At 45.8% G+C, this 20,402-nt stretch overlaps 1 protein-coding gene across 1 annotated transcript; it reads left to right on the top strand.

The window, feature by feature from the left end:
- The first annotated feature begins 46 nt into the window (after nucleotides 1-46).
- On the top strand, nucleotides 47-19,053 carry Alkbh5 (alkB homolog 5, RNA demethylase). The gene is made up of 4 exons (XM_041664310.1): nucleotides 47-1,622; nucleotides 9,444-9,524; nucleotides 16,296-16,451; nucleotides 17,330-19,053. Exons 1-4 carry the CDS (start codon nucleotides 850-852, stop codon nucleotides 17,505-17,507), a joined length of 1,188 nt encoding a protein of 395 aa, XP_041520244.1. The 5' UTR covers nucleotides 47-849; the 3' UTR covers nucleotides 17,508-19,053.
- The last annotated feature ends 1,349 nt before the right edge of the window (nucleotides 19,054-20,402 follow it).

Below are 20,402 nucleotides of genomic sequence, written 5' to 3'. Positions count from 1 at the left end.
AGTCTGTGTTTGCCCAACGCGTGGCCGGCAGTCCAATTAAGAAAGTGGAAGCGCCAAAGGGGGCGGTCACGGGGCGGACTGGGTTGTGGTGGTTCCCGAGGATTGTGCGCTGGAAGTGAGGCGTCTGCGGGCATCCGCACGATGCCGTGACGCGGCAGCGCGGCAGAGTTGACCCCGCGAGCACGGCGCAGCCGGGGGAGTCCTCCGGCCCCGGAGGCGGCGCGGCGTGAAGGCGAATCGCTGCTCGAGAGCTCTTCTCGCCAAGTCTTCTGTGGGTGGGGGAGGGGCGTCGGACGGCGAGCGGGCCGCCTGTGCGCTTGCGCGGCCACCTTTGCCGACCGGGGCTGCACGGGCGCGCGTGCTCAGAGCGCGCCGAGTCTCGTGGCCGCTGGCACTGCGCAGGCGCCGCGAGAAGCCCGCTAAGGAGCGGCGCTGTCGGAGGTCGGGCGGGCAGGCGGTGACGTCGTGAGGAGAGCTTTAAAGTGCGGGCCGGGCAGGGCGTCTGAGGGTCTGACCCGGAGTCTGGCCGGGTCTTCGCTGAAGCCCGCCCTCCACGGCATGAGGCGCTGCCGGCGCCCTTGCTTCTCGGGACGTGGAGAAGGTGGAGGAGGAAGACGCCTCGCTGTCGCTTGTGCTGCATGACCGGCCGCTGCTGAGGTTCGACCCCTTCCCGGCCCCTCTACGCCCCCGGCCCCTCTACGCCCCCGCCCCCGCTGGTTCCTTGGGCCACGCATGGCGGCCTGGCACTGAGGGAACCCCCCGCTTCCCTCTCGGCCCCCCCCCCGGGCGCGTCCCCTTAGAGCCATGCCGGGCCGCCCCGGAGGACCCTAGAGTTGAGTTGCGGGGGCTATGGCGGCCGCCAGCGGCTATACGGACCTGCGTGAGAAGCTCAAGTCCATGACGTCCCGGGACAACTACAAGGCTGGCAGCCGGGAGGCCGCCGCGGCTGCAGCCGCCGCCGTGGCCGCCGCCGCCGCTGCCGCAGCCGCCGCCGAGCCGTACCCGGTGTCCGGGGCCACCAAACGGAAATACCAGGAGGACTCGGACCCGGAGCGCAGCGACTACGAGGAGCAGCAGTTGCAGAAGGAGGAGGAGGCGCGCAAGGTGAAGAGCGGGATCCGGCAGATCCGTCTCTTCAGCCAGGACGAGTGCTCCAAGATCGAGGCCCGCATCGACGAGGTGGTGTCCCGCGCCGAGAAGGGCCTGTACAACGAGCACACCGTGGACCGGGCCCCCCTGCGCAACAAGTACTTCTTCGGCGAGGGCTACACCTACGGCGCCCAGCTGCAAAAGCGCGGGCCCGGCCAGGAGCGCCTCTACCCGCCGGGCGACGTCGATGAGATCCCCGAGTGGGTGCATCAGCTGGTGATCCAGAAGCTGGTGGAGCACCGCGTCATCCCCGAGGGCTTCGTCAACAGCGCCGTCATCAACGACTACCAGCCTGGCGGCTGCATCGTCTCCCACGTCGACCCCATCCACATCTTCGAGCGCCCGATCGTGTCCGTGTCTTTCTTTAGCGACTCGGCCCTTTGCTTCGGCTGCAAGTTCCAGTTCAAGCCCATCCGGGTGTCGGAACCTGTGCTTTCTCTGCCGGTGCGCAGGGGGAGCGTGACTGTGCTCAGGTAACGCACACCTGGGAGGAGGGGCTGGCCCTGCACCCTGCCGCCTAAGCCTACCCTGCCGGATCCCGGAAGCCGCAGCTGATGGGTGCCGGTTCTTTTTTGTGGTTCTGACTCATCCTTTTTCGTGCAGACCTTAGGAATCTTGTGTCTAAAACTCTTAGCGGAATAAGCCCAGTACGGAATTCTGTACCTGCAGGCAGGTTTGAAGTGATCACAGTAGTTTATCTGAGAATTCATCTATTAAAAACCCCCATTCTGAGAGGCTTTTCTAAAGGCTAGCGTAAAACTCCGTTTTCCAAGTATATGGTGCCTGTTTTGCATTTTGTTTTTGTTGTTGAAGATGGGGGGGGGTCTCTGGTAGTCCAGGATAGCCTTCAACTTTCTACACCAAGAAGGATGATCTTGAATGTCTCCTCCTGCCTCCGCCTCCCAAGTGCTGGGATTACAGATGCACACACTGGCCGGGTTTTTGTGAGGCCTCGAGATAGAAGAACTCAAGGCTTCGTGTTTTCCATGTTGCTTTAAGCAGATCGCTTTCTGTTTTGGACTTAAGATATTTGGACTTTAAGATATTTCCATATCTTAGAAAGAAAGTCTGTGCTTAACTAAAAGTATTCTCTGTTCCGTTGTTTGTGGTTTAACAAAGTATAGTGGATTCCTTAACAGAAAATGCAGGCAGAGTCCTTAAGCTTTTTGATAGGGTTGGGGGGGGGCAGGGAGAGACAGATTTCACCATTCTCGGGGAAAAATGACTTTCTTGGGGTTGAACAATTTAGTGGTTTAGCCAGAAATAAAAGTACAGCACGCTCTTAAAATTCTCTTAGTTTTGGGCCTCTGTGGGCACTTTGTAGAAATGCCATAGCTGTTACTGGGATCAGTAAAACAAAATACAGCTGGTCTGTTGACCTGGTGTTTGGCCTTGTGATTTGGTGACCACATCTTAGGCTCTTGGCCAGTTGGGGCCCCAGATCCTGCTAAGAATTAGCTCAGTGCCCTGGCCAGCAGGGTAAATCATCTGCTGGAACACTGCTGGGATTTATATGAAGTGAAATTTTATTCGAGGGCTGTCTCCTTTCAGCCCTAAAAAAGGTAAACCTGGCTAATGCACTTTGTTAATCCCCAAGATGAGGCCTAGACTACAACGGTTTCAAGTGTTTCACGTGTATGGCGCTTCCAGATGGATGTCTTGACTAAATGTTTTTAAAAGGGATTTCCAGCTGGGCCTGGTAGTGCGTGCCTCTACGCTCAGCACTTAAATGCTGAGGGAAGAGAACTGCTTAAGTTTGACATTGTCTCAAAAAGATCCACCCACCTTCCAAAGGAAAGGGTTTCCAGGGAGCTTGCTGTGTAAGGAAGATTGTGGGTTCTGCCATGTTGAAGTTTCTTGGCGCTGAACGGACTTCCACACAAAGGCTATTTGGTCATATAGTGGGGTATTTTCCTCATGGTCATACACCTTTAAGGTTGTCTAGAAGTTTGGCAATGACTAGCTGCTCGATGGGGAATTCTCAGGCACTTTGAGACTCCCCCTACACAGCACACTAGATTCAAAAGCAGAACTTAGAATTCTTAATGTTCAGGTCTGTTAGTGATTAACAAGATTGCATCAGCAGGAAAACTGTCTTTTACTTTGCAGTAGTAAAGTCCTAAAGCTTTCCCAGTCCCTTCCAACCCTTTGGGGATTCAGAACTTGGCTCCAAGGGTTAGTGTGGGAGGCGCAGCCATGTCCTGAAAAGTGCTGCCCCAGGCCTTGAATCCAGCTTACTTTGGAGGGTTTATTTATTTATTTTTGAGACCGAGTCTCACCCTGTAGCCTAGGCTGGCCTCCCAACACAGTACTATTACTGCCTCTGCTTTCAGAGTGCTAGCTTTCTTTGGGCTCCTGTAGGTATCTTCTCAGAGCTGGCTTTCTTAGCTGTATAACAGAGATGGTACCAACTTTTGAAGTCTTTTAGTTAAATGTGGTGATTTGTTGTCTAATAGCATGACATGAGAAGATAGGCACTCTAGCCGCTGCTCTGGTTGGGAAAGGTGCTAGGGAATTGGTGAACCTTGAAACATGGCTCTAGTCTTCATAGTTCATTCTCAGTAGAGGTTTTAGACTAGGTGGATCATCAGAATCCGGAAAGATGATTATAGAAGCATGTTGAGGGGGCATTTTACTCACTGAGATATTGAGAGTTCTTGGGGGGGAGGAAGCTGGAACTAAAGAATGACTAGAAAGCCGGGTGGTGGTGGCGCACGCCTTTAATCCCAGCACTCGGGAGGCAGAGGCAGGCGGATCTCTGTGAGTTCGAGGCCAGCCTGGTCTACACGAGCTAGTTCCAGGACAGGAACCAAAAGGCTACGGAGAAACCCTGTCTCGAAAATCCAAAAAAAAAAAAAAAAAAAGAACGACTAGAAATTAGCCAGAGTGGTGGAATCACATGGCAGCAGAGCTTCAAACACAGCACTAGAATGTAGTCATTGGTAAGCATTGTTGCTGTGAGGCAGGTGGCGTTTCATTCTGGTAGGGGTTATCCTGGTAATAACAGTAGTTTCTCAACTATTGTTGATATTTGGAGCTTGTAAGTTCTTTTCTGGGTGAGAGCTGTTCATGCAGTGGAGGAGAATGGATAGGAGCATCCCTGGCCTTTATCTGCTAGACACTAATGACACTTTTTAGGACAATAAAAAATCATCTCCAGGGCTGGAGAGATGGCTCAGAGGTTAAGAGTGTTGCCTGCTCTTCCAAAGGTCCCGAGTTCAATTCCCAGCACCCACATGGTGGCTCACAACCATCTGTAATGGAGTCTTCTGGCCTGCAGGAATACACACAGACAGAATATTGTATACATAATAAATAATAAAATATTAAAAAAAATTATCTCCAGACATTGACAGGTGTCCCAGCAGGTGAGGGTTGCAGGACAGCTTCATCCCCACATGAGAACTATTGTTCTAGGGTTCTGGACACACCTGCTAATTTAAATCTTCAAGAACCTGCCCACATACTTTCTGCTGCCTTGATTTGCAGTTAAATGAGCACCTGCTTGTTAGTAATGCCCCTCATCAAATGCTTTTTCCGTGTCTCCTGATGGGTTCACTTTGCTGAGGCGAGAGTGTTAAAGCTGCAGGTTAGATGAAAACAGATGGATGGATGTAGATGTAGATGGATTCTAGCAATCCAGCAGTTGCTGCTTTCACTTGTCTGTGTTTGGCAAAGGCACCATGGCAAAATTGTTTATTGGTGTTTAACACATATTTTGATTAGTGGCAGACATTTGACTCCAATGTCTAAACCTGCATTTTTATTAGAGCAAGGCTTCACAGACCACTTCAGAAGTGTTTTACATTCCTTTCCAAACCCAACTGGCAGGTTTTGACTATTGGTAACCTTCCCAGTTTGGGCATGGAAAGGGTCCCTTTCTTATGCTGTTCTCTAGAAATCTGTTAACCTTTCTTCCTGTCAGTTCATTCCACATTCTTTGTCCTGACTCTGTAAAGTGAATAGGGCAGGTTAAATCAGACCCCAAAGCTGGAGATAATAGTTCAGTTGGTGAACTGAACTTTATTTAGTACTTAGACGCATAGGACCTAAGTTTGATTCCCTAGAAATTTCCCGGCCCTTTTTTTTCCTTCTTTAAGGCCAGATGTGATGGCCCACACTTGTAATCCCAGGGCCAGAGAAGTGGAGACAGGACTCGCTAGCCACCCAACCTAGCCTTGGCCAGTCAGAGACCCTGTCTCAAAAAAAAGCAAGGTGCATGATGCTTGAGGAATGACACCTGAAGTTGACCTCTGGCCTCCTCTGTGCATGTGCACCCACACACATGCACAAATAAAGCAATATATACGTTACTTTATAAGATGATTTTTAAAATAAAAGAGATTTTAAAAAGCAGACTCCAATTGTTTTAGTTAGAATAATCACCTGGAAAGCTGACTGCTTGTGAACTGTTTAATCACTACTTTGTAGTCCTTTCCAGAGACTTGGGTCATGGCCACCAGTCTGTGTTGACTGCTTCACCTCACCATCCATTGTGTACTGGCAAGCTTCGTCCTTGACTCTTTTGGTTAATAACATTCCTGTAAGTTTGGGGCTAATAACTGACCTCACTTGGCTGATTGAAAGCAGAATTTTGCTTTGTGGCTTAAAATAGTTTGGAAAAGTACTGGGCTATCACTCTTTTTTCGGATTGCTTTTTCATTATATACATTTGTGTGTGTGCTTGTGTGTTTATGATGCATCAGAGGACAACTTAGAGTTGTTTCTTTCCCTGTGGGTCCCCAGTATCACACTAAGGTGATCAGACTTAGCAGAAAGAACCATTGTCCTCTGAGCCATCTCACTTGCCCCTTGTTTGAAATTTTCCTGTTTCAGAGCTATACACCCTCTGGAAGGGCTGTTGGTTGTTGAAATTGGCTTCCCTTTGTGTTGCCAAGCCTGACAAGGCAGAAAGTAGCAAAGGAGAAACAGCTAGCTGGAAGCTGTGGTCTCAAACCGGAAACTCAGAATCAGCAAAGAATAAACAGGCCACAAAAATCTCAGGACTGACTGGCTGGCCATTTTAGCCTGAACAGTTAGTGTGCAACACTCAGTACGCTATAACCCTCCCTGTCTCATAGGACTGGTACTTATTCTCATATTCTTTGAGGCCAGCAAGGCCTCAAAGACAAATTAAACCTCGTTACTAAGGAACGAGATGAGATTTTCTGCTCTCACTTGTAATTTACTTAACATATTTGGCTACCAAAAACAAAAGGTTATGCAAAATTGGTGGAAACGTTTCAGCATCGCTATTTTAGCTGTTTGAACATAAGCAAAAAAATTTTTGAGGTGGGGTTTCACTATGTAGCCCCGGACAACCTATGTATAACAATGAAACCCCTGAGTGTGAATGCTGGGAGGTGTGTACACACCAGCCATCGACAAATTACTTAGTGGTCCTTTTTTTCTCTTGTGCTAAAAAGAAAGCCAGTGGTGCTTTAGAATTATCTGAAAAGATTGAATCTCTGTAATAAGACTGAGTTCTTGAAGTTTAGTTAAAAATGTCTCAAGAGATTAACTGCTGTCAGTATTTTATTATGTGCATAATTGGAATATGTCTATGTCCAAAAAGCCCCAAGACTTCTTTAAAGTTAAGCCATTTCTTCTGGAGGCTTGAGTTCACAGTCCTGCCCCAACACCAGCCATCAGCTTCCTTTACCTGCAAACCTGTCAGTGATGAGGCAAATCAAGAGGGCTGCTTAGGGAAAGTAGCCCATCAAAGGGAGGTTAGCATTAGGCTGTGACCTTGTCCAATTCATTAATTTTTGGTCCACCCTGGCCTACGCAAGACATGGAACAGTTGAGAATGATGACCATCTTGGAAATGAGCCTTAGCAACTGCATCTCTAAGGTTGTCCACAGAAGAGACATACATAGTCCTGTACATTTCCTTAGTGATGGTTTTTCAGACTCATTTGTGTACAGTCCTCTAAGGAAAGACTCGTTGCAATCTGTTTTGATCTTAAAATAGAGGCTCCAGGCTGATAGTGGTGGTGCACACTTTTAAATCCCAGCACTTGGGAGGCAGCGGAAGGTGGATCTCTGAGTTCAAGGCTACATAGAGAAACACTGTCTTGAAAAAAAAAATTAGAGGCTTCAAAGTGATAGATTGTTTTGGTGTGGAATATTAACACACATTTAATTTTTTTTGTCCACCATGCAGAGTTGAGTAAGACCTTTGAACTAAAGTGTTGTCTTAGAAGGAAAACACAATTTCTGTTCCAAATATAGTAGAGTTATGGGATAATGTGTTTGGGTAGCATGGAGGAAATCAGTTGGGACAGAGGCTTGGGGAAATTTTACCAGGAGAGAGGAGATAGATGGACTAGTGAGGGACAAAGCTAGGTCTTGTCAATTGATGGTTATGGATGGCATAATAAGCATTGCTGCTGGGCGTAGAGTCAGCCCAGACAGAGAGACCAGCTGGATAGCATAAGGTATTCCTCTTTCTTCTCCTGTGAAAACAGGAGTAGGCAGCCATTGAACTTCCCTTCACATCAAGAGTAGAACTGAACCCACGGCATATTACATTTCAGTCTGGCAGAGTGAGATTTTCAGTGTCGCCTGTAGCAAGTAGGGTTCTTAGAAGTAAAAGGCACTTTTGTGGTCTTGACTGGGCGTTTTCTGCTTAAGTTCACCAGGAAAACTTTGGGTTCTGGCCAGGCGGTAGTGGCGCACACCTTTAGTCCCAGCACTCTGGAGGCAGAGGCAGGCGGACTTCAGTTCGGTCTCAAAAAAAACGAAAAAAAAAGAAAAAAGACTTCTTTGTCTCCCAGAGGAAAAAAACAGTGGGCTATCACAGATAATAGGAAATTCTAGAATACTGGTGTTAATAAGACTCAAATATAGGGTCATATAGAGAGAGGGGGAGTTGGTATGTCAAGGTCACTTCTGTGGTTCTGTATAGTGCTCCCTGGCTCAGGGCAGGAACCGGGCATGGCTTGTTTGTTTTATAGCCCTTTGGAGGATGGGGCAGGGAACATGGAAGCAGTCAAGCTTTGGCAAGCAATCTGGATTTGTTCACAAGCTGCTTTAAGAGAAGTGGTTTTCTATTAAAAATAAGAAGTCAGGACCCTTGGTCATATTTATAATAGCCAGTTCAAACAATATTTGTTAAACATCAGGAACCCTTGCATGTAGCTGGCACTACAAATTCAGACCTTTGAGATGTGCCATTAGACTTAGCTCTTTTTGAGAAGATCTGTGTATGCATAATGTAAAACTACCTTGCAGCCCAGTCTGTAGTCATTAATATATAATGATAATAACATGGCTCACACTTGAAATCTCAACATTCAAGAGACTGAAGTAGGAGTATTGGTGTGGGTTTGGGACCAGTCTGGACTATAGTTATTGGCAGTGGGGAGGCCTTGGCAGGGGAATCTCTGTGAATTCAAGGACAGCTAGGGCTACACACAGTCTTGAAAAAAACAAAAACAAAACAGAAGGTATATGGCCCAGGAGCAGCTAGGAATCTAAAGGGGAAAGCTTGAAGGCAAGCTGTTCTATCAGGCCTGGTACCAGGCTGGGCAGGTGTTTGGCTGTGTTGATCTTTGCAGCTCAGTGGAGTAACTTGGAGTGGGAATATCTTATCTCTTGTGAGGGGCTCATAATCAGAGTTATTCCGGGAACTTCAAATCAGGGATGCCAGCTGAGAATAGTCATCTAGCCACATTTGTTAGCCATTAAGTGGAAATTTCATTATGATGAAAATTCATAAAATATCCCAAACATAGCTGTCTTCAAAATTTTGGATCTCCCCAGAGGCTTTTGAAAGTTTTTTCCCCAAGTAGGAAAGTTCTGTTGTTGGGCCTTAGTGATCCCTATATTTCTGTGTTGTCAGTGGCTGCCTTGGTTTCCTCTTTATACATGTCTGGCGGCAGTTTTCTGTCTTCACCAAGGACTCTCCCCTTTGCTCCAATTGCCTCCAGAGTTCCTTTGTTTTTATATTTGTTTTAGTGCTGGGGATCAATCCCAGAGCCTCACATATGCCAAGCAAATGCCTTACCTCTGAACTACACCCTAGCCTGAAGAGCTGCAAATGAAAAGGATTCTAGTTTATGCTAGGAGAGTCCTGCTTCAGACTTTGTCTTAAGTGACCAGTGAATCTTCTGGGCCAGGTTCTTCCTTTAATGATTTCTAGGCAGGCACTTCTTAGAGCTTAAACATATTTTCATTCCATGTAGATTCTTAAACTTCTCAATAGGCAGAGGACAGCCTATTCCTGTCCCCCGTGAACTTTGGTTGTGTTATCTACTCTCTTACTGGTGACATGTTCTGTTTCTTTCTAGTGGGTATGCTGCTGATGAAATCACTCACTGCATACGGCCTCAGGACATTAAAGAACGCCGAGCGGTCATCATTCTCAGGAAGTAAGTACCTTCATGTCTGTTGTCCTCTGCCTTAAGTACAGGCCTGTCTGAATCCTCTTGGACCTTAACCTCTCTACTTCTTGCATGCCATTGTGTAATGTAGGAGAGCAGAAAGACACAAATTCTCATTCATATCCTCAGACTGTTTAGGGAGTTCAGTATGTATAGAAATGTTCCTGGTATTTATTGGCACACTTTTTTTTCTTTTAAGGATTTATTTTTAATTATGTGTGTGTGTGTGTGTGTGTGTGTGTGTGTGTGTGTGTTATCAGTGTGTGGGGATGTGCATGTGGTTTGTAAATGTCTGTGGAGTCCAGAAGAGGGAGTCAGATTCCCTGATTCCAGGGAGTTCCAGGTAGTTGTGAGCCACCAGACATGGATGCTAAGAACCAAACTCAGGTTCTCTGCAAAAATAGTGTATGCTCTTAATCTTGAGTTATCCCTAGTCCTTTGGGCATAGTCTTGCTTGAAACAAGATTTGGAGAAAACTTTTTCCTAAACCCTCACACCCTTGCACACGCAGTCACACCCGTTCTGACTTATCACATGGGCTTTCCATGATTATTTTTAGACTGTGCCTTAGCAGCCTACTTTAAAAATGCCTAGGCTTTCACTTTAGAAGGAGCTAGGAATGAGGAGAGGTGACAAGAATAGGTTAGGCTGTAGTATTTAGCTGGCTTGTAGCTGTGGCTGTTTCCCCTCTATTGAGAGGGCCTTAGGGACATACTACAGACATTAATAACCTGCCCTCTTCTAGCTGGGTTTGGTAGCTCACTAATAACTGTAGTCCAGCATCTGAGAGACTAAGGTGAGAAGATTGGGACTTGGAGGCAGACCTGTCATAAAAGAAAAGAAAAAAGAGAGAGAAAAGAAAAGTTGGTCAAACATAATGAGGCACTCTTGAAATGTTGACACCTGAGAAGTAGAGGTAGACGAGGAGCTCTTGGCCACCCTCACTTGCATGAGGCTTGTGCTTGCTTGCTTGCTTTTGTGTTGGGTAGATTGTTTGGGTTTTTTGTTTTGTTTTTGTTTTAGATGAGTCATGCAGTGTTGCCCTGGCTGGCCTGAAATTTACTATGATCAGGCTGGTCTCAAACTCTTGGGTCCCCCAGCCCCTGTCTGTGAAGTGTAAAGTGAGCAAAGCACGTCTAGTGTGCAGACTCGAGTTATGCTTGATGAGGTAGACGTTGTTTGTCCCGAAGCCTTTTTAAATCTTAAATATTTTGTTATTTTAAAAAAATGTTATGGGGGGCTGGAGAGATGGCTCTGAGGTTAAGAGCACTGGCTGCTCTCCCAGAGATCCTGAGTTCAATTCCCAGCAAGCACATGGTGGCTCACAACTATCTATGATGAGATCTGATGCCCTCTTCTGGCATGCAGGCATACATGGAGGCAGAATGTTGTATACATAATAAATAAATAAAAATAAACCATTTCTTTTTTTAAAAAAGTTACAGGTAAGTCAAATGTGGTGGAGCAGAGGCAGGTAGATCTCTTTAAGTTCAAAACTAGCCTGGTTCACATAGCTCCAGGATAGCCAGGACTACCTGGAGAGACTCTGTCTCAAAAAGGCTAGAGAGTTAGCTCATTTGTTAGGAGCACTTCCAGAAAACTAGGTTTGGATTCCCAACACCTAGATGGCTGCTCACAACCATCTGTAATTCCAGTCCCAGGGACTCCAACACTCCTTCTGGCTTTTAACCAGGCCCAAGGACTATACAAGGCACTGAACTTATATATAGTTAGAATAGGCATTCGGAATGGAAACTGGAGCTTCATACTGGATTATACTTTGAGCTATTGAATTATATTTTTATGTGCTTATCCAGCACCAGAAATTAAAAATCAGTGCCACATGTAGAACTAGAAAAGCAATTAGCAGCCTGGCAGTGGTGGTGCATGCCTTTAATCTCAGCACTCGGGAGACAGAGGCACTTTTAATTTCTAAGCTAGTCTGGTCTACAGAGTGAGTTCCAGGACAGCCAGGGCTGCAAAGAGACGCTCTGTCGGGCTGGAGAGATGGCTCAGAGGTTAAGAGCGCTGACTGCTCTTCCAGAGGTCCTGAGTTCAATTTCCAGCAACCACGTGGTGGCTCACAACCATCTGTAATGAGATCTGGTGCCCTCTTCTGGCCAACAAGCATACAGACAGAACACTGTATACATAATAAATAAATAAATCTTTAAAAAAAAAAAGAGAGAGAGAGAAGCTCTGTCTCAGAAAGAAAGAAAAACAATTAGCTTTATACACTCTGGTTTTGTGATAGTTTTTGATTTGTAGACTGTCTAGGCTACAAAGACCATTCAGGGCCAGTTGAGCCAAATTTGTGAGACCCTGTCTCAAACTAAAAAATAAAAATGCTGGGCTTAGGATATAGGTAGAGTGTTTACCTGGCAATCCAGGCCCTGGGTTAAATCCCCAGTATAGAGAGATAGATGATTTGTAAGTACTGTCTGTATACCGGATATACTAGATTCATTGGCATATGCCTGTAGTCTCAACTTCTTGGAAATCTGAGGCAAGTCACTTGAGCCTAGGAATTGGAAACCAACCTGGCATTATACCAAGACCCTTTCTCTAAAAACAAACAACAAAAGAAAATAAATCAGTTGTGGCTAGAAATGTAGCCAGCGATAAAGCACTTTTTAGCATGCCTAGGAATTTGAGATCTCTGCATCATCCATAATTTTAGATTTACCTAGTATCTTAGTTAGTTTTCCTTTTTCTGTAATAAATTTCCCAACAAATGTAACTTAAAAAGAAAAAGAATTTATTTCTGTTCGCAGTTCCAGGATATGGACCTTCATGATAGGGAAACCCTAGTGGTAGATTTAGGTAGCTAATCACATTTCATATAGAATAAGCAAGCAGAGAGCAATGAATGACTGTGTTCAGCTCACTTTTGTCTTTTTTATACAGTCCAGTATCTCAGCCAAGGGAATGGTGCCACCCACAATGGGCAGGTCTTCCCAACTCAATCAAGATACTCCTCTATAAGCCTCCATGCCCAAAGGCTCTCTCCCAGGTGATTCCATATCTCAATAAAATGATGATTGAGATTAACCATCACACTTAGGTTTACTTAATTTTCTCATGTGTCTGCTGTTCTCATCCAAGGTGCATCCTGTGTTATATCTAGTTGTCATGTTACTTTACTCCTCACAACTATAATAATTTCTCAAATTTAATTAGCAGGATATTTTATAGGACGTTGCAAAGCTGGGTGTGATGGTGCATGCCTCGAATCCTGGCACCAGGGAGGCAGAAGTAGGCAAGACTGATCTCTGAGTCCGAGGCCAGCCTGGTCTACAAAATGAGTTCCAAGACAGCTAAGACTGTTACACAGAAAAATTCTGTCTTGAAAAACAAACAAAAGAATGTTGCAGTGGGATTTTCCTGTTTTTTCTTATACTTGGACAAGGCTTATATTTTTGCAAAAAAAAAAAGCTCACAGAAACAAAGTGCTGTTTTTACCATATATCAGAGATCCATCTTACAAGTGATGAGATTAAAGGCATGTGCCACCACTGCTAAATTAAAAATAAAATTTAAAAAAACAAAAAAACAAAATCCACTGGGTGGTGGAGGTGCAGGCCTTTAATCCCAGCACTTGGGAAACAGAGGCAAGTGGATCTCTGAGTTCAAGACCAGCCTAGTTTGCAGACTGAGTTCCAGTATCTGCATGATTGCCTTGTGTGCACCCTAGTATTCTTCCCTGACTTGCTGCCACATGCTCATATACTATAAGAGTAGGAGGTATGGCTCTGGAAGGGGGTTCAGGCAGGAAGTGAGTTGCTTGGGATGATTCTTTTTGTTTTTATTTTTTGTTTCTGTTTTTCAAGACAGGGTTTCTCTGTGTAACAGTCCTGACTGTCCTGGATTTCACTTTGTAGGCCAGGCTAGCTTTGAACTCACAGAGATCTACCTGCCTCTGCCTCCCAAGTGCTGGGATTAAAGGCGAGCTCCAGGTCCACCACCTGACAATTGGGATGATTTTTGAGCAGGTATTTCTGGCTAGTTACCACATTTTTATTATATATAGGCATCTAACATAGGCACCGTAAGACACCCATAGTTTTTTCTATGTTTGCATGCCATTACAGCAGAAAGCAGAGGACACACTGATAGAAAAGAACAGAATATGTCCCCTAAGGGACCACTGGGAAAAAAAATCAAAATTAATTACATCCACTTTACTGTGAGAATCGGGGAAGGCTTGGTATATCTGACTTCTGAGCTAGAAACTACTGGCAAGAGAGAAATGGTATACTCAGTGGCTGGAAGGCCAGGAAGTGTAGGGAACTAACTGGTGCAGATGGAGGAGGGAAGGAGGAGCTTAGATCAGCATTAATGCCTCAGGAGATAGATGGCTTGCAGGGTGGCTTTTCAGGTCTTGGTGGCCTCTAGGTTTTTAGAGCTGCACTTGGGTCTGTCTACAATACTTGAATTGCTGAGATGGCACTGTCCATTGAACTAGGTGAAGTAGAAGTGAGAGGGCAGTATAAATAGGCCACTTTTGATAAAGTAGGTCTTAAGAATGTTCTGAAATACTAGGGAAGAAACATCAAGAAATCCATTTGCCAAGTGGTAGCTAAGATTAGTATATTCTGGGTTATGTGCTAGTGCTAGGACTATTGTTAGTAAATTTGATTTGTTTTATGAGTGGGCTAATGCTTTATCACTAAACTATACCTGGCCCAAGTGATCTCTATTTTTTCCCTTACTTTATTAAATCATATAATATTCTTTCAAGGACAAACATAACAGCTAAGGATGCTAGAATGAGAGCAAAGTCACAAGGTAATTCCAGGTGCTGTCTTCAGTGATGCTCTTTATCATTCTGGGAAGTCAGGAAATAATCCAGCTCCTGCAGCTACCATAATGCAGCAACTCACCATTTGAACTCTTTTTTTTTTTAACATTGTTGTGAAAGTGACAATTGTTTGTAAAGCTGCCTCTATATCTCCAAGCCTCATGAGCCAGTGGATCCCTCAGCCCTCGTGCACCAAGCTTCTTCTGGTCTGTTTCTAATGATGTCCCTTCTGTTTTCCACTGTCTGTAATCGGGAAGTACCAATTTACCATGACCGTGTCTGTGTTTGTGTCTGCATCTAGTAGTCATATCTGACAGCCATCTGACCTCTCAGGTCACTCCTGAGTGATCTCTTTATCTGTGTGTCTTTTGGGGAAGTTAGTCACTGAATGCTCATGGGAAGGGGCAAGTCGAGAGTCTTTATCGAGACGCGTGTGACATGCTCAAAAAGTTTGGGCCTCATCCAAGGACAAAAGTGTCTGAGTCTCAGGGTCTGAGGTAATTTGGCCAAAGACCAAAGACTAGGGATGGGCTAGGGATGTAGCTCCATGCTAGAGGCTTGCTTAGCATGTCTGAGACCCCAGTTCCATAATAAAAAGAGAGGGAGCACAAGCTCTGAGGCATCCATTATGCTGGAACAGACTAGAAATGAGTTATAGATTGATACAAACCTGGATGGCTATAGGAAGCCACTGAGAGCAATGGGGTGTGGGATTCACATATGACAGGTTGTAGGAGCCTGAGTTCAATGGCTTATTTTACCATTGGAGCCAGATGTTTGCAGGGGACCCCACCCTAGTTAGTGTGTGGCAGATATGCTCTGCTCCATTCCTCAGGAGAGTATGGGTGGCTAGATCTTGGTTTCCCTAGCCTTGACCATGCCTAAGCTATTGCCCCCACAGAGACCCTTGCCACTTGTGGAGCATGGTGAATATGGACTGCTTCCCCCTCTCCCAGTATTGTGCTACCCACCAGGCAACTCTGCTCCACCACAATGAACACTGCCTCTCTGCCTTAGACACCTTGCTGGGATCTAACTAACTTCTCTGGTCTCCATGGATTACCTGTAGATACCCCCACGACACATTCATATACTAATAAAAATATAAATATTACTTGTTTATTATATATGATATATTATAAATATATACTAATATTTGTTATATATTATTATGTATTGTTATTAAATAAACAGAAGCCCTTTTGGTCTCTGCTTGTTTAACATTCCCCAAAGGGCCACTGCTAAGCAGATGTGGAAGGAGTGTAGAGTAGCCTAGACTTTTCTCCATTTCAAGGCTCTGCCACTTAGCTTTCATGAAGACCCTGTGTCTTTGAGAAACTAGGGTAGGTCTCCTTTTCTCTAGCTCTTCTCTAGGAATGAGGGCATCTGTTCTGGTGTACCCACAATCGACTGGAGGGTTGGGTAGATGCTCCTAGAGAAACTGCAAGTCTGACTGCAATGCTGCCTTCTGTGGCTGAGAGTTGTTGAATTATCTAGGGTCGAGAAAAAACTAGGCTAGCTAAAAGATAGACCTATCATATTTTTCTTTATTATAAGGGGCAAACTCACAAAACAGGAATGAGAAGTCCCAAGCTCAGCTGTATAGTGCAGGAACCACAGAGAGAACGAACTTTGGCTATTTTTCTCACACCTTTACCTATCCCACCCCTTAAAGATCATTGGGGATCAGAGAGTGCCCTGAGGTCTGTCTGCAGGCATAGCACACATTGGAGGTATCTAAACAAAAGTTGTTCCCATTCTCCACTTCTAGACCTGAAAGTGAGAAAGATTCTCTGGAAGTCACTAGACCAATATCTAGTTGAACCACAAAGAGATCAAGGCACAGAACATAGACTGCTGATTTGCAGGCCAATCCAGTCTTTGCTGGAGATAGATCTTTTCTGATGGGACTTATTACCAGAGGAGCTTTTGAGATCCTGTGTGTGCTTCCTTTGCAGGACAAGATTAGATGCACCGCGTTTGGAAACAAAATCCCTGAGCAGCTCCACATTGCCACCCAACTATGCTTCAGATCGCCTGTCAGGAAACAGCAGAGACCCTGCGCTGAAACCCAAAAGGTCCCACCGCAAGGCAGACCCTGATGCGGCCCACAGGTACTTAGAACCCTCAACAAAGGCCAACAATGCAGCTGATGGTCTACCTCAAGGCTGGTTAGGAGCCTGAGGTTGTCCATTCCTTCAAAGCCTTGTCCATTAGTACATAATCCCCTTAGAAGAAGGGATTCAGCAGAAATTCTGAGAAATGTCCCGTGACGTGCCTTGTTCAGTTCCATCTGGGCACACTCATTTGTAGGTTTATACTTAGGTGTTAAGAGAGCATCTTGGCACTTAGAAGTGAACTAGGGATCTCTTGGAGAGGGTTTCTGAAAGGGTAATGTTTAAAATGACACCAGAAGGGGCTGGGCGGTGGTGGCACACGCCTTTAATCCCAGCACTTGGGAGGCAAAGGCCAGCGGATCTCTGAGTTTGAGGCCAACCTGGTCTACAGAGCAAGTTCCAGGACAGCTAAGGCTACACAGAAACTCTGCCTCAAAAAGAAAAAAAAAGACCAGAAGGATGAGAAAGCTGTGTGAAGGGTGTTGTAGGAAAGAATATCTGTTTCAGAGACAGGGTTCCAGGGTTTGCAGGGATGATTATAAACAGGAGAGTAGAAAGTAGAAGTACATGGCAGGACCCTGCAGGGGTTTGAACCTGAGGTAATAAAAGCCCAGCCCAGCAGACCTTACAGGTTACTGAGCACCAAAGTCAGAAATAAGCATACACTACAAGGTGACTAAGAGACATTCCCAAGAAAAGGACTGGTCACTATCACTTAGTGGGCAGGCCCCGATACTGTTAGTACATCTGGATTCAGATCTACTGAGAAGAGTAACCCAATCCAAGAATGGGGGCCTTCTGAATCCCCTACAATGGTGGCAAGACTAGACCACTCTTGACTTCTCTGGTAACAGCTTGTTCTCACTTGTTTGCAGACCCCGGATCCTGGAGATGGACAAAGAAGAAAACCGGCGGTCTGTGCTTCTGCCCACACACCGGCGGAGGGGTAGCTTTAGCTCTGAGAACTATTGGCGCAAGTCCTATGAGTCATCGGAAGATTGCCCAGAGGCAGCAGGCAGCCCCACCCGCAAGGTGAAGATGCGGAGACACTGAGGCCCTGTGCCCACCTGGAACTCTGGCTAATCCTGATGTAGCTGCCCCATCTTCTGTTTTGTTTGAGTGGTTTTTTTTTCTTTGTTGTTTGTTATTTTGGTCCTATATACGTTTTCCTTGCTTTGTTGCCTATTAAGGCTAAAGAACAGAATTGGTGCAAGACCTGGGTTCTTATGTTTTTGGCTTTTCTCCTTGATGGAAAAGGCTGTTAGCTTCTGTAGGGGAACACTCATACCAGAGTAGCCAGTCGAGACAGTGGGGACAGCTGTCTTCAAGTGGAAATGTGTCAGACTAGGTTTATTTAAACACACAAGATGTTTTGGTTAAGGAATTCTTGTTTGGGCTTTACATGTAAATCTTTGCAGTGTTTTAAACAAAGGTGATTCTTTTGCCAGCCCTTTTCTTCCACTGATGCTCATGCTTGGATGAGGTCTCTTGGAGCCATACAGGTCCTGCATTGGGCCTGCTACCCCTACATCTCACCTGCTGTCCAGGTTCTGGAAGCTCATGCAAATACCCTGTTTTCCCCACTGTTCAGGTTGGCTGGATATGGGGCTTAAACAGTACCAGCCCCTGCCATCCCATTTCTGAGTCCCCAGGCTTCCTGCATGCCCTCCAGCTTGCTCTGCCCACCAGTCCTAGGTGGTCAAGAGACTAGCACAGTGGTCCTGACCTCTTGCCAAGAGCATACCTGTTTGCTGGGTTGCTCCTTTTAGGCATATGTGTGTGATTGTATGGGACAGTTAGACTTGCTGCAGTGGGTCATTTGTAGGAATTGTTTCTAGCTAGAGGAACTGATTTGCTTCCAGTCTAGCGTTTGGGTTGTGGGAACTTGGGGTGTGTGGTAGGGCTTTGTTTCTTTTGTTCTGAGGTGTTTCCCCTCCCGTTAGTCTCTTGGCTTTCTCCTTTTCTTTTCTCCTCAGTTGGCCATCTTGGTTCTTTTTTCCCCTATATCATCTATCTAAGAAGGTGTGTCCGTCCTCTCTTGTCCACGTTAGCTTATATCCAAGGCCAGAAGTCAGACCTGCATATTGGGTTAGTACTTTGTCTGCCTCAGGGGCATGGGTGCTGAGGAAGGAACTTTGAAAATAATAGAAAGTTAAAATCTTTGACACTTTCGGCCTGCTCAGATCCTGGAAAGCTGTAGGGTTTTGCTGATGCAGGTTCATTAAGACTGTCTTTGGCAGCCAGACAAGGACTGAGCCTGCCAAAAACAGACCTTCTGAGCAACCATGCCACCACCACTCCAGAGGTGCACAGAGGCCTGACCTCGGGCCTCAATGGCTACAGAGATGGAGAACAGCCAGCCAGCAGGAAATCCTTCTTTGGGGTCAGAATTCTTTTGCCAATGTAGAGAGCCTTCAGGTTGAGACTGCATAACTGAAGCAGTTGCAGGTCTTCTGTGGTTTGGGGATGTTTTTGTTTTATTTTTGTTTTTGTTTTGTTTTTATACTGCTCTTTTCCCTCAAAAAATGATTTGTAGTTGTGTGTGCAGCACTTTGCCCTAATATGTGTGTGCTCTACAATAAAAAACAAATCTAATATATTTTGAAAAAATTGTCTGATGCTGTGGTAAGAGAAAGCTTGACCTTGGTTTGTCCCTTAATTTATTTTTTTAACCTTCCAACTGGATTTGGAGAAATCGAATTTATTCCTTCCAGTACTGACAGTGGCCACTAATATTGGCCCTCTTGATTCATGGCTAAAGGTGGACTTGCCCTTACTCACTGCCCTCTCCCCTTCAAGGAGGGTGGTCTTCATAAACCAGGTGACCAGGGACACACCTTGTTGAATTCTAGAAACTACACCCTCCCCCTGGCCCAATAGAGAGGCCGCAGACTAGTGCAAATGCCACAAATGGAGCTGGGGTGGGGAGAGGGGAACTCTGGTAGATGACACAACAATTCTTAGACTCAGTAGCCAGATTCTTGAGCTCCCTGGCTGGAAACTTGGTAGACAAAACAGGAGAGGATGAGGCTGGGCCTTAGTGGACCCCAGTCTGTTGGGATCCCTAGTGATGTAGATCCCAAGGCGTTGCCAACTATCTCTGTCTACCCAGCTCTGCTCCAGTGATCTGAGCCACTTTGGTCAAATTGCCAATGTGGACTCTTGGTCAAGCCATTTCACTGCCCATAGAATGACTGACCAGGCTTCTTTATGATCTGTGCAATGGACTGGGATGACAGTGGAACTGAGGAAAGCACCAAATGTCATCCCAACCATGATTTTGCAGAAGTGGTCCCACTCCATGCTTGGGCACCTTGCCCTAGGGGCAAACAGGTGGGAGAGACTCTTGGCCTAGGGACCTCTTAGGTTTCAGTCTGTACTTGGATAGTACCCTCATCTGCATGAAGTAATAGCCTTAAGCAGGTTTCTCAGAGTCCCACACCTGATTGTTTGAATCTTGCCTGTTCAGTCATGGCACTGGGCCAAGAGCTTTGGTCCATCAGCCCCTGCCTGTCTCAGCCTTCCTGTTTGATAATAGTTGCTCCAACAGTAACTGGTACCAGCCCTAACCACCTAGGAACTCATCCCATTCCTCTAGCCCTGTTGCATGGAGGAGGAAACAGGTCTAGAGAGTTCAGAAAAATAAAGTATCCTATATGCCAGGCTCAGTGCAGGAGAGAAACCTGAATATGACATGCTTAGGTGCACATAAGGTGTTCTATGATGTGTAAATACAACAGCAGTAGAGCCCATTAACTGTAAGTGTAAATAACATGTACAGTGTTCTTGTAAATCTCTATAGCTATTATTGCCCACAGAACACTTTGACATTTTGTTGAAGTGTGGGATTCATTCATCATCTATCTGTGGTTGTAATTCAGATACCATGTGAAGGAGATGCATTTTATGAGTTTGTCTTAGTTCTCTATTGCTTCCAAAACATTACTT

This window comes from Microtus oregoni, unplaced genomic scaffold, assembly GCF_018167655.1.
Source record: "Microtus oregoni isolate MIOR12 unplaced genomic scaffold, Mior012 000015F_ref0000493, whole genome shotgun sequence".
NCBI classification, from domain to species: Eukaryota; Metazoa; Chordata; class Mammalia; order Rodentia; family Cricetidae; genus Microtus; species Microtus oregoni.
The sequence above is the reverse complement of the archived record's forward strand: the minus strand, read 5'-3'. Positions and strand labels throughout refer to the sequence as shown.

Coding starts and splice junctions, on each gene's coding strand:
- Alkbh5 (XM_041664310.1), top strand. CDS start 850: ATGGCGGCCGCCAGCGGCTATACGGACCTGCGTGAGAAGCTCAAGTCC. Junction 1,623..9,443: donor GGGAGCGTGACTGTGCTCAG/GTAACGCACACC, acceptor GTTTCTTTCTAG/TGGGTATGCTGCTGATGAAA. Junction 9,525..16,295: donor GCGGTCATCATTCTCAGGAA/GTAAGTACCTTC, acceptor CTTCCTTTGCAG/GACAAGATTAGATGCACCGC.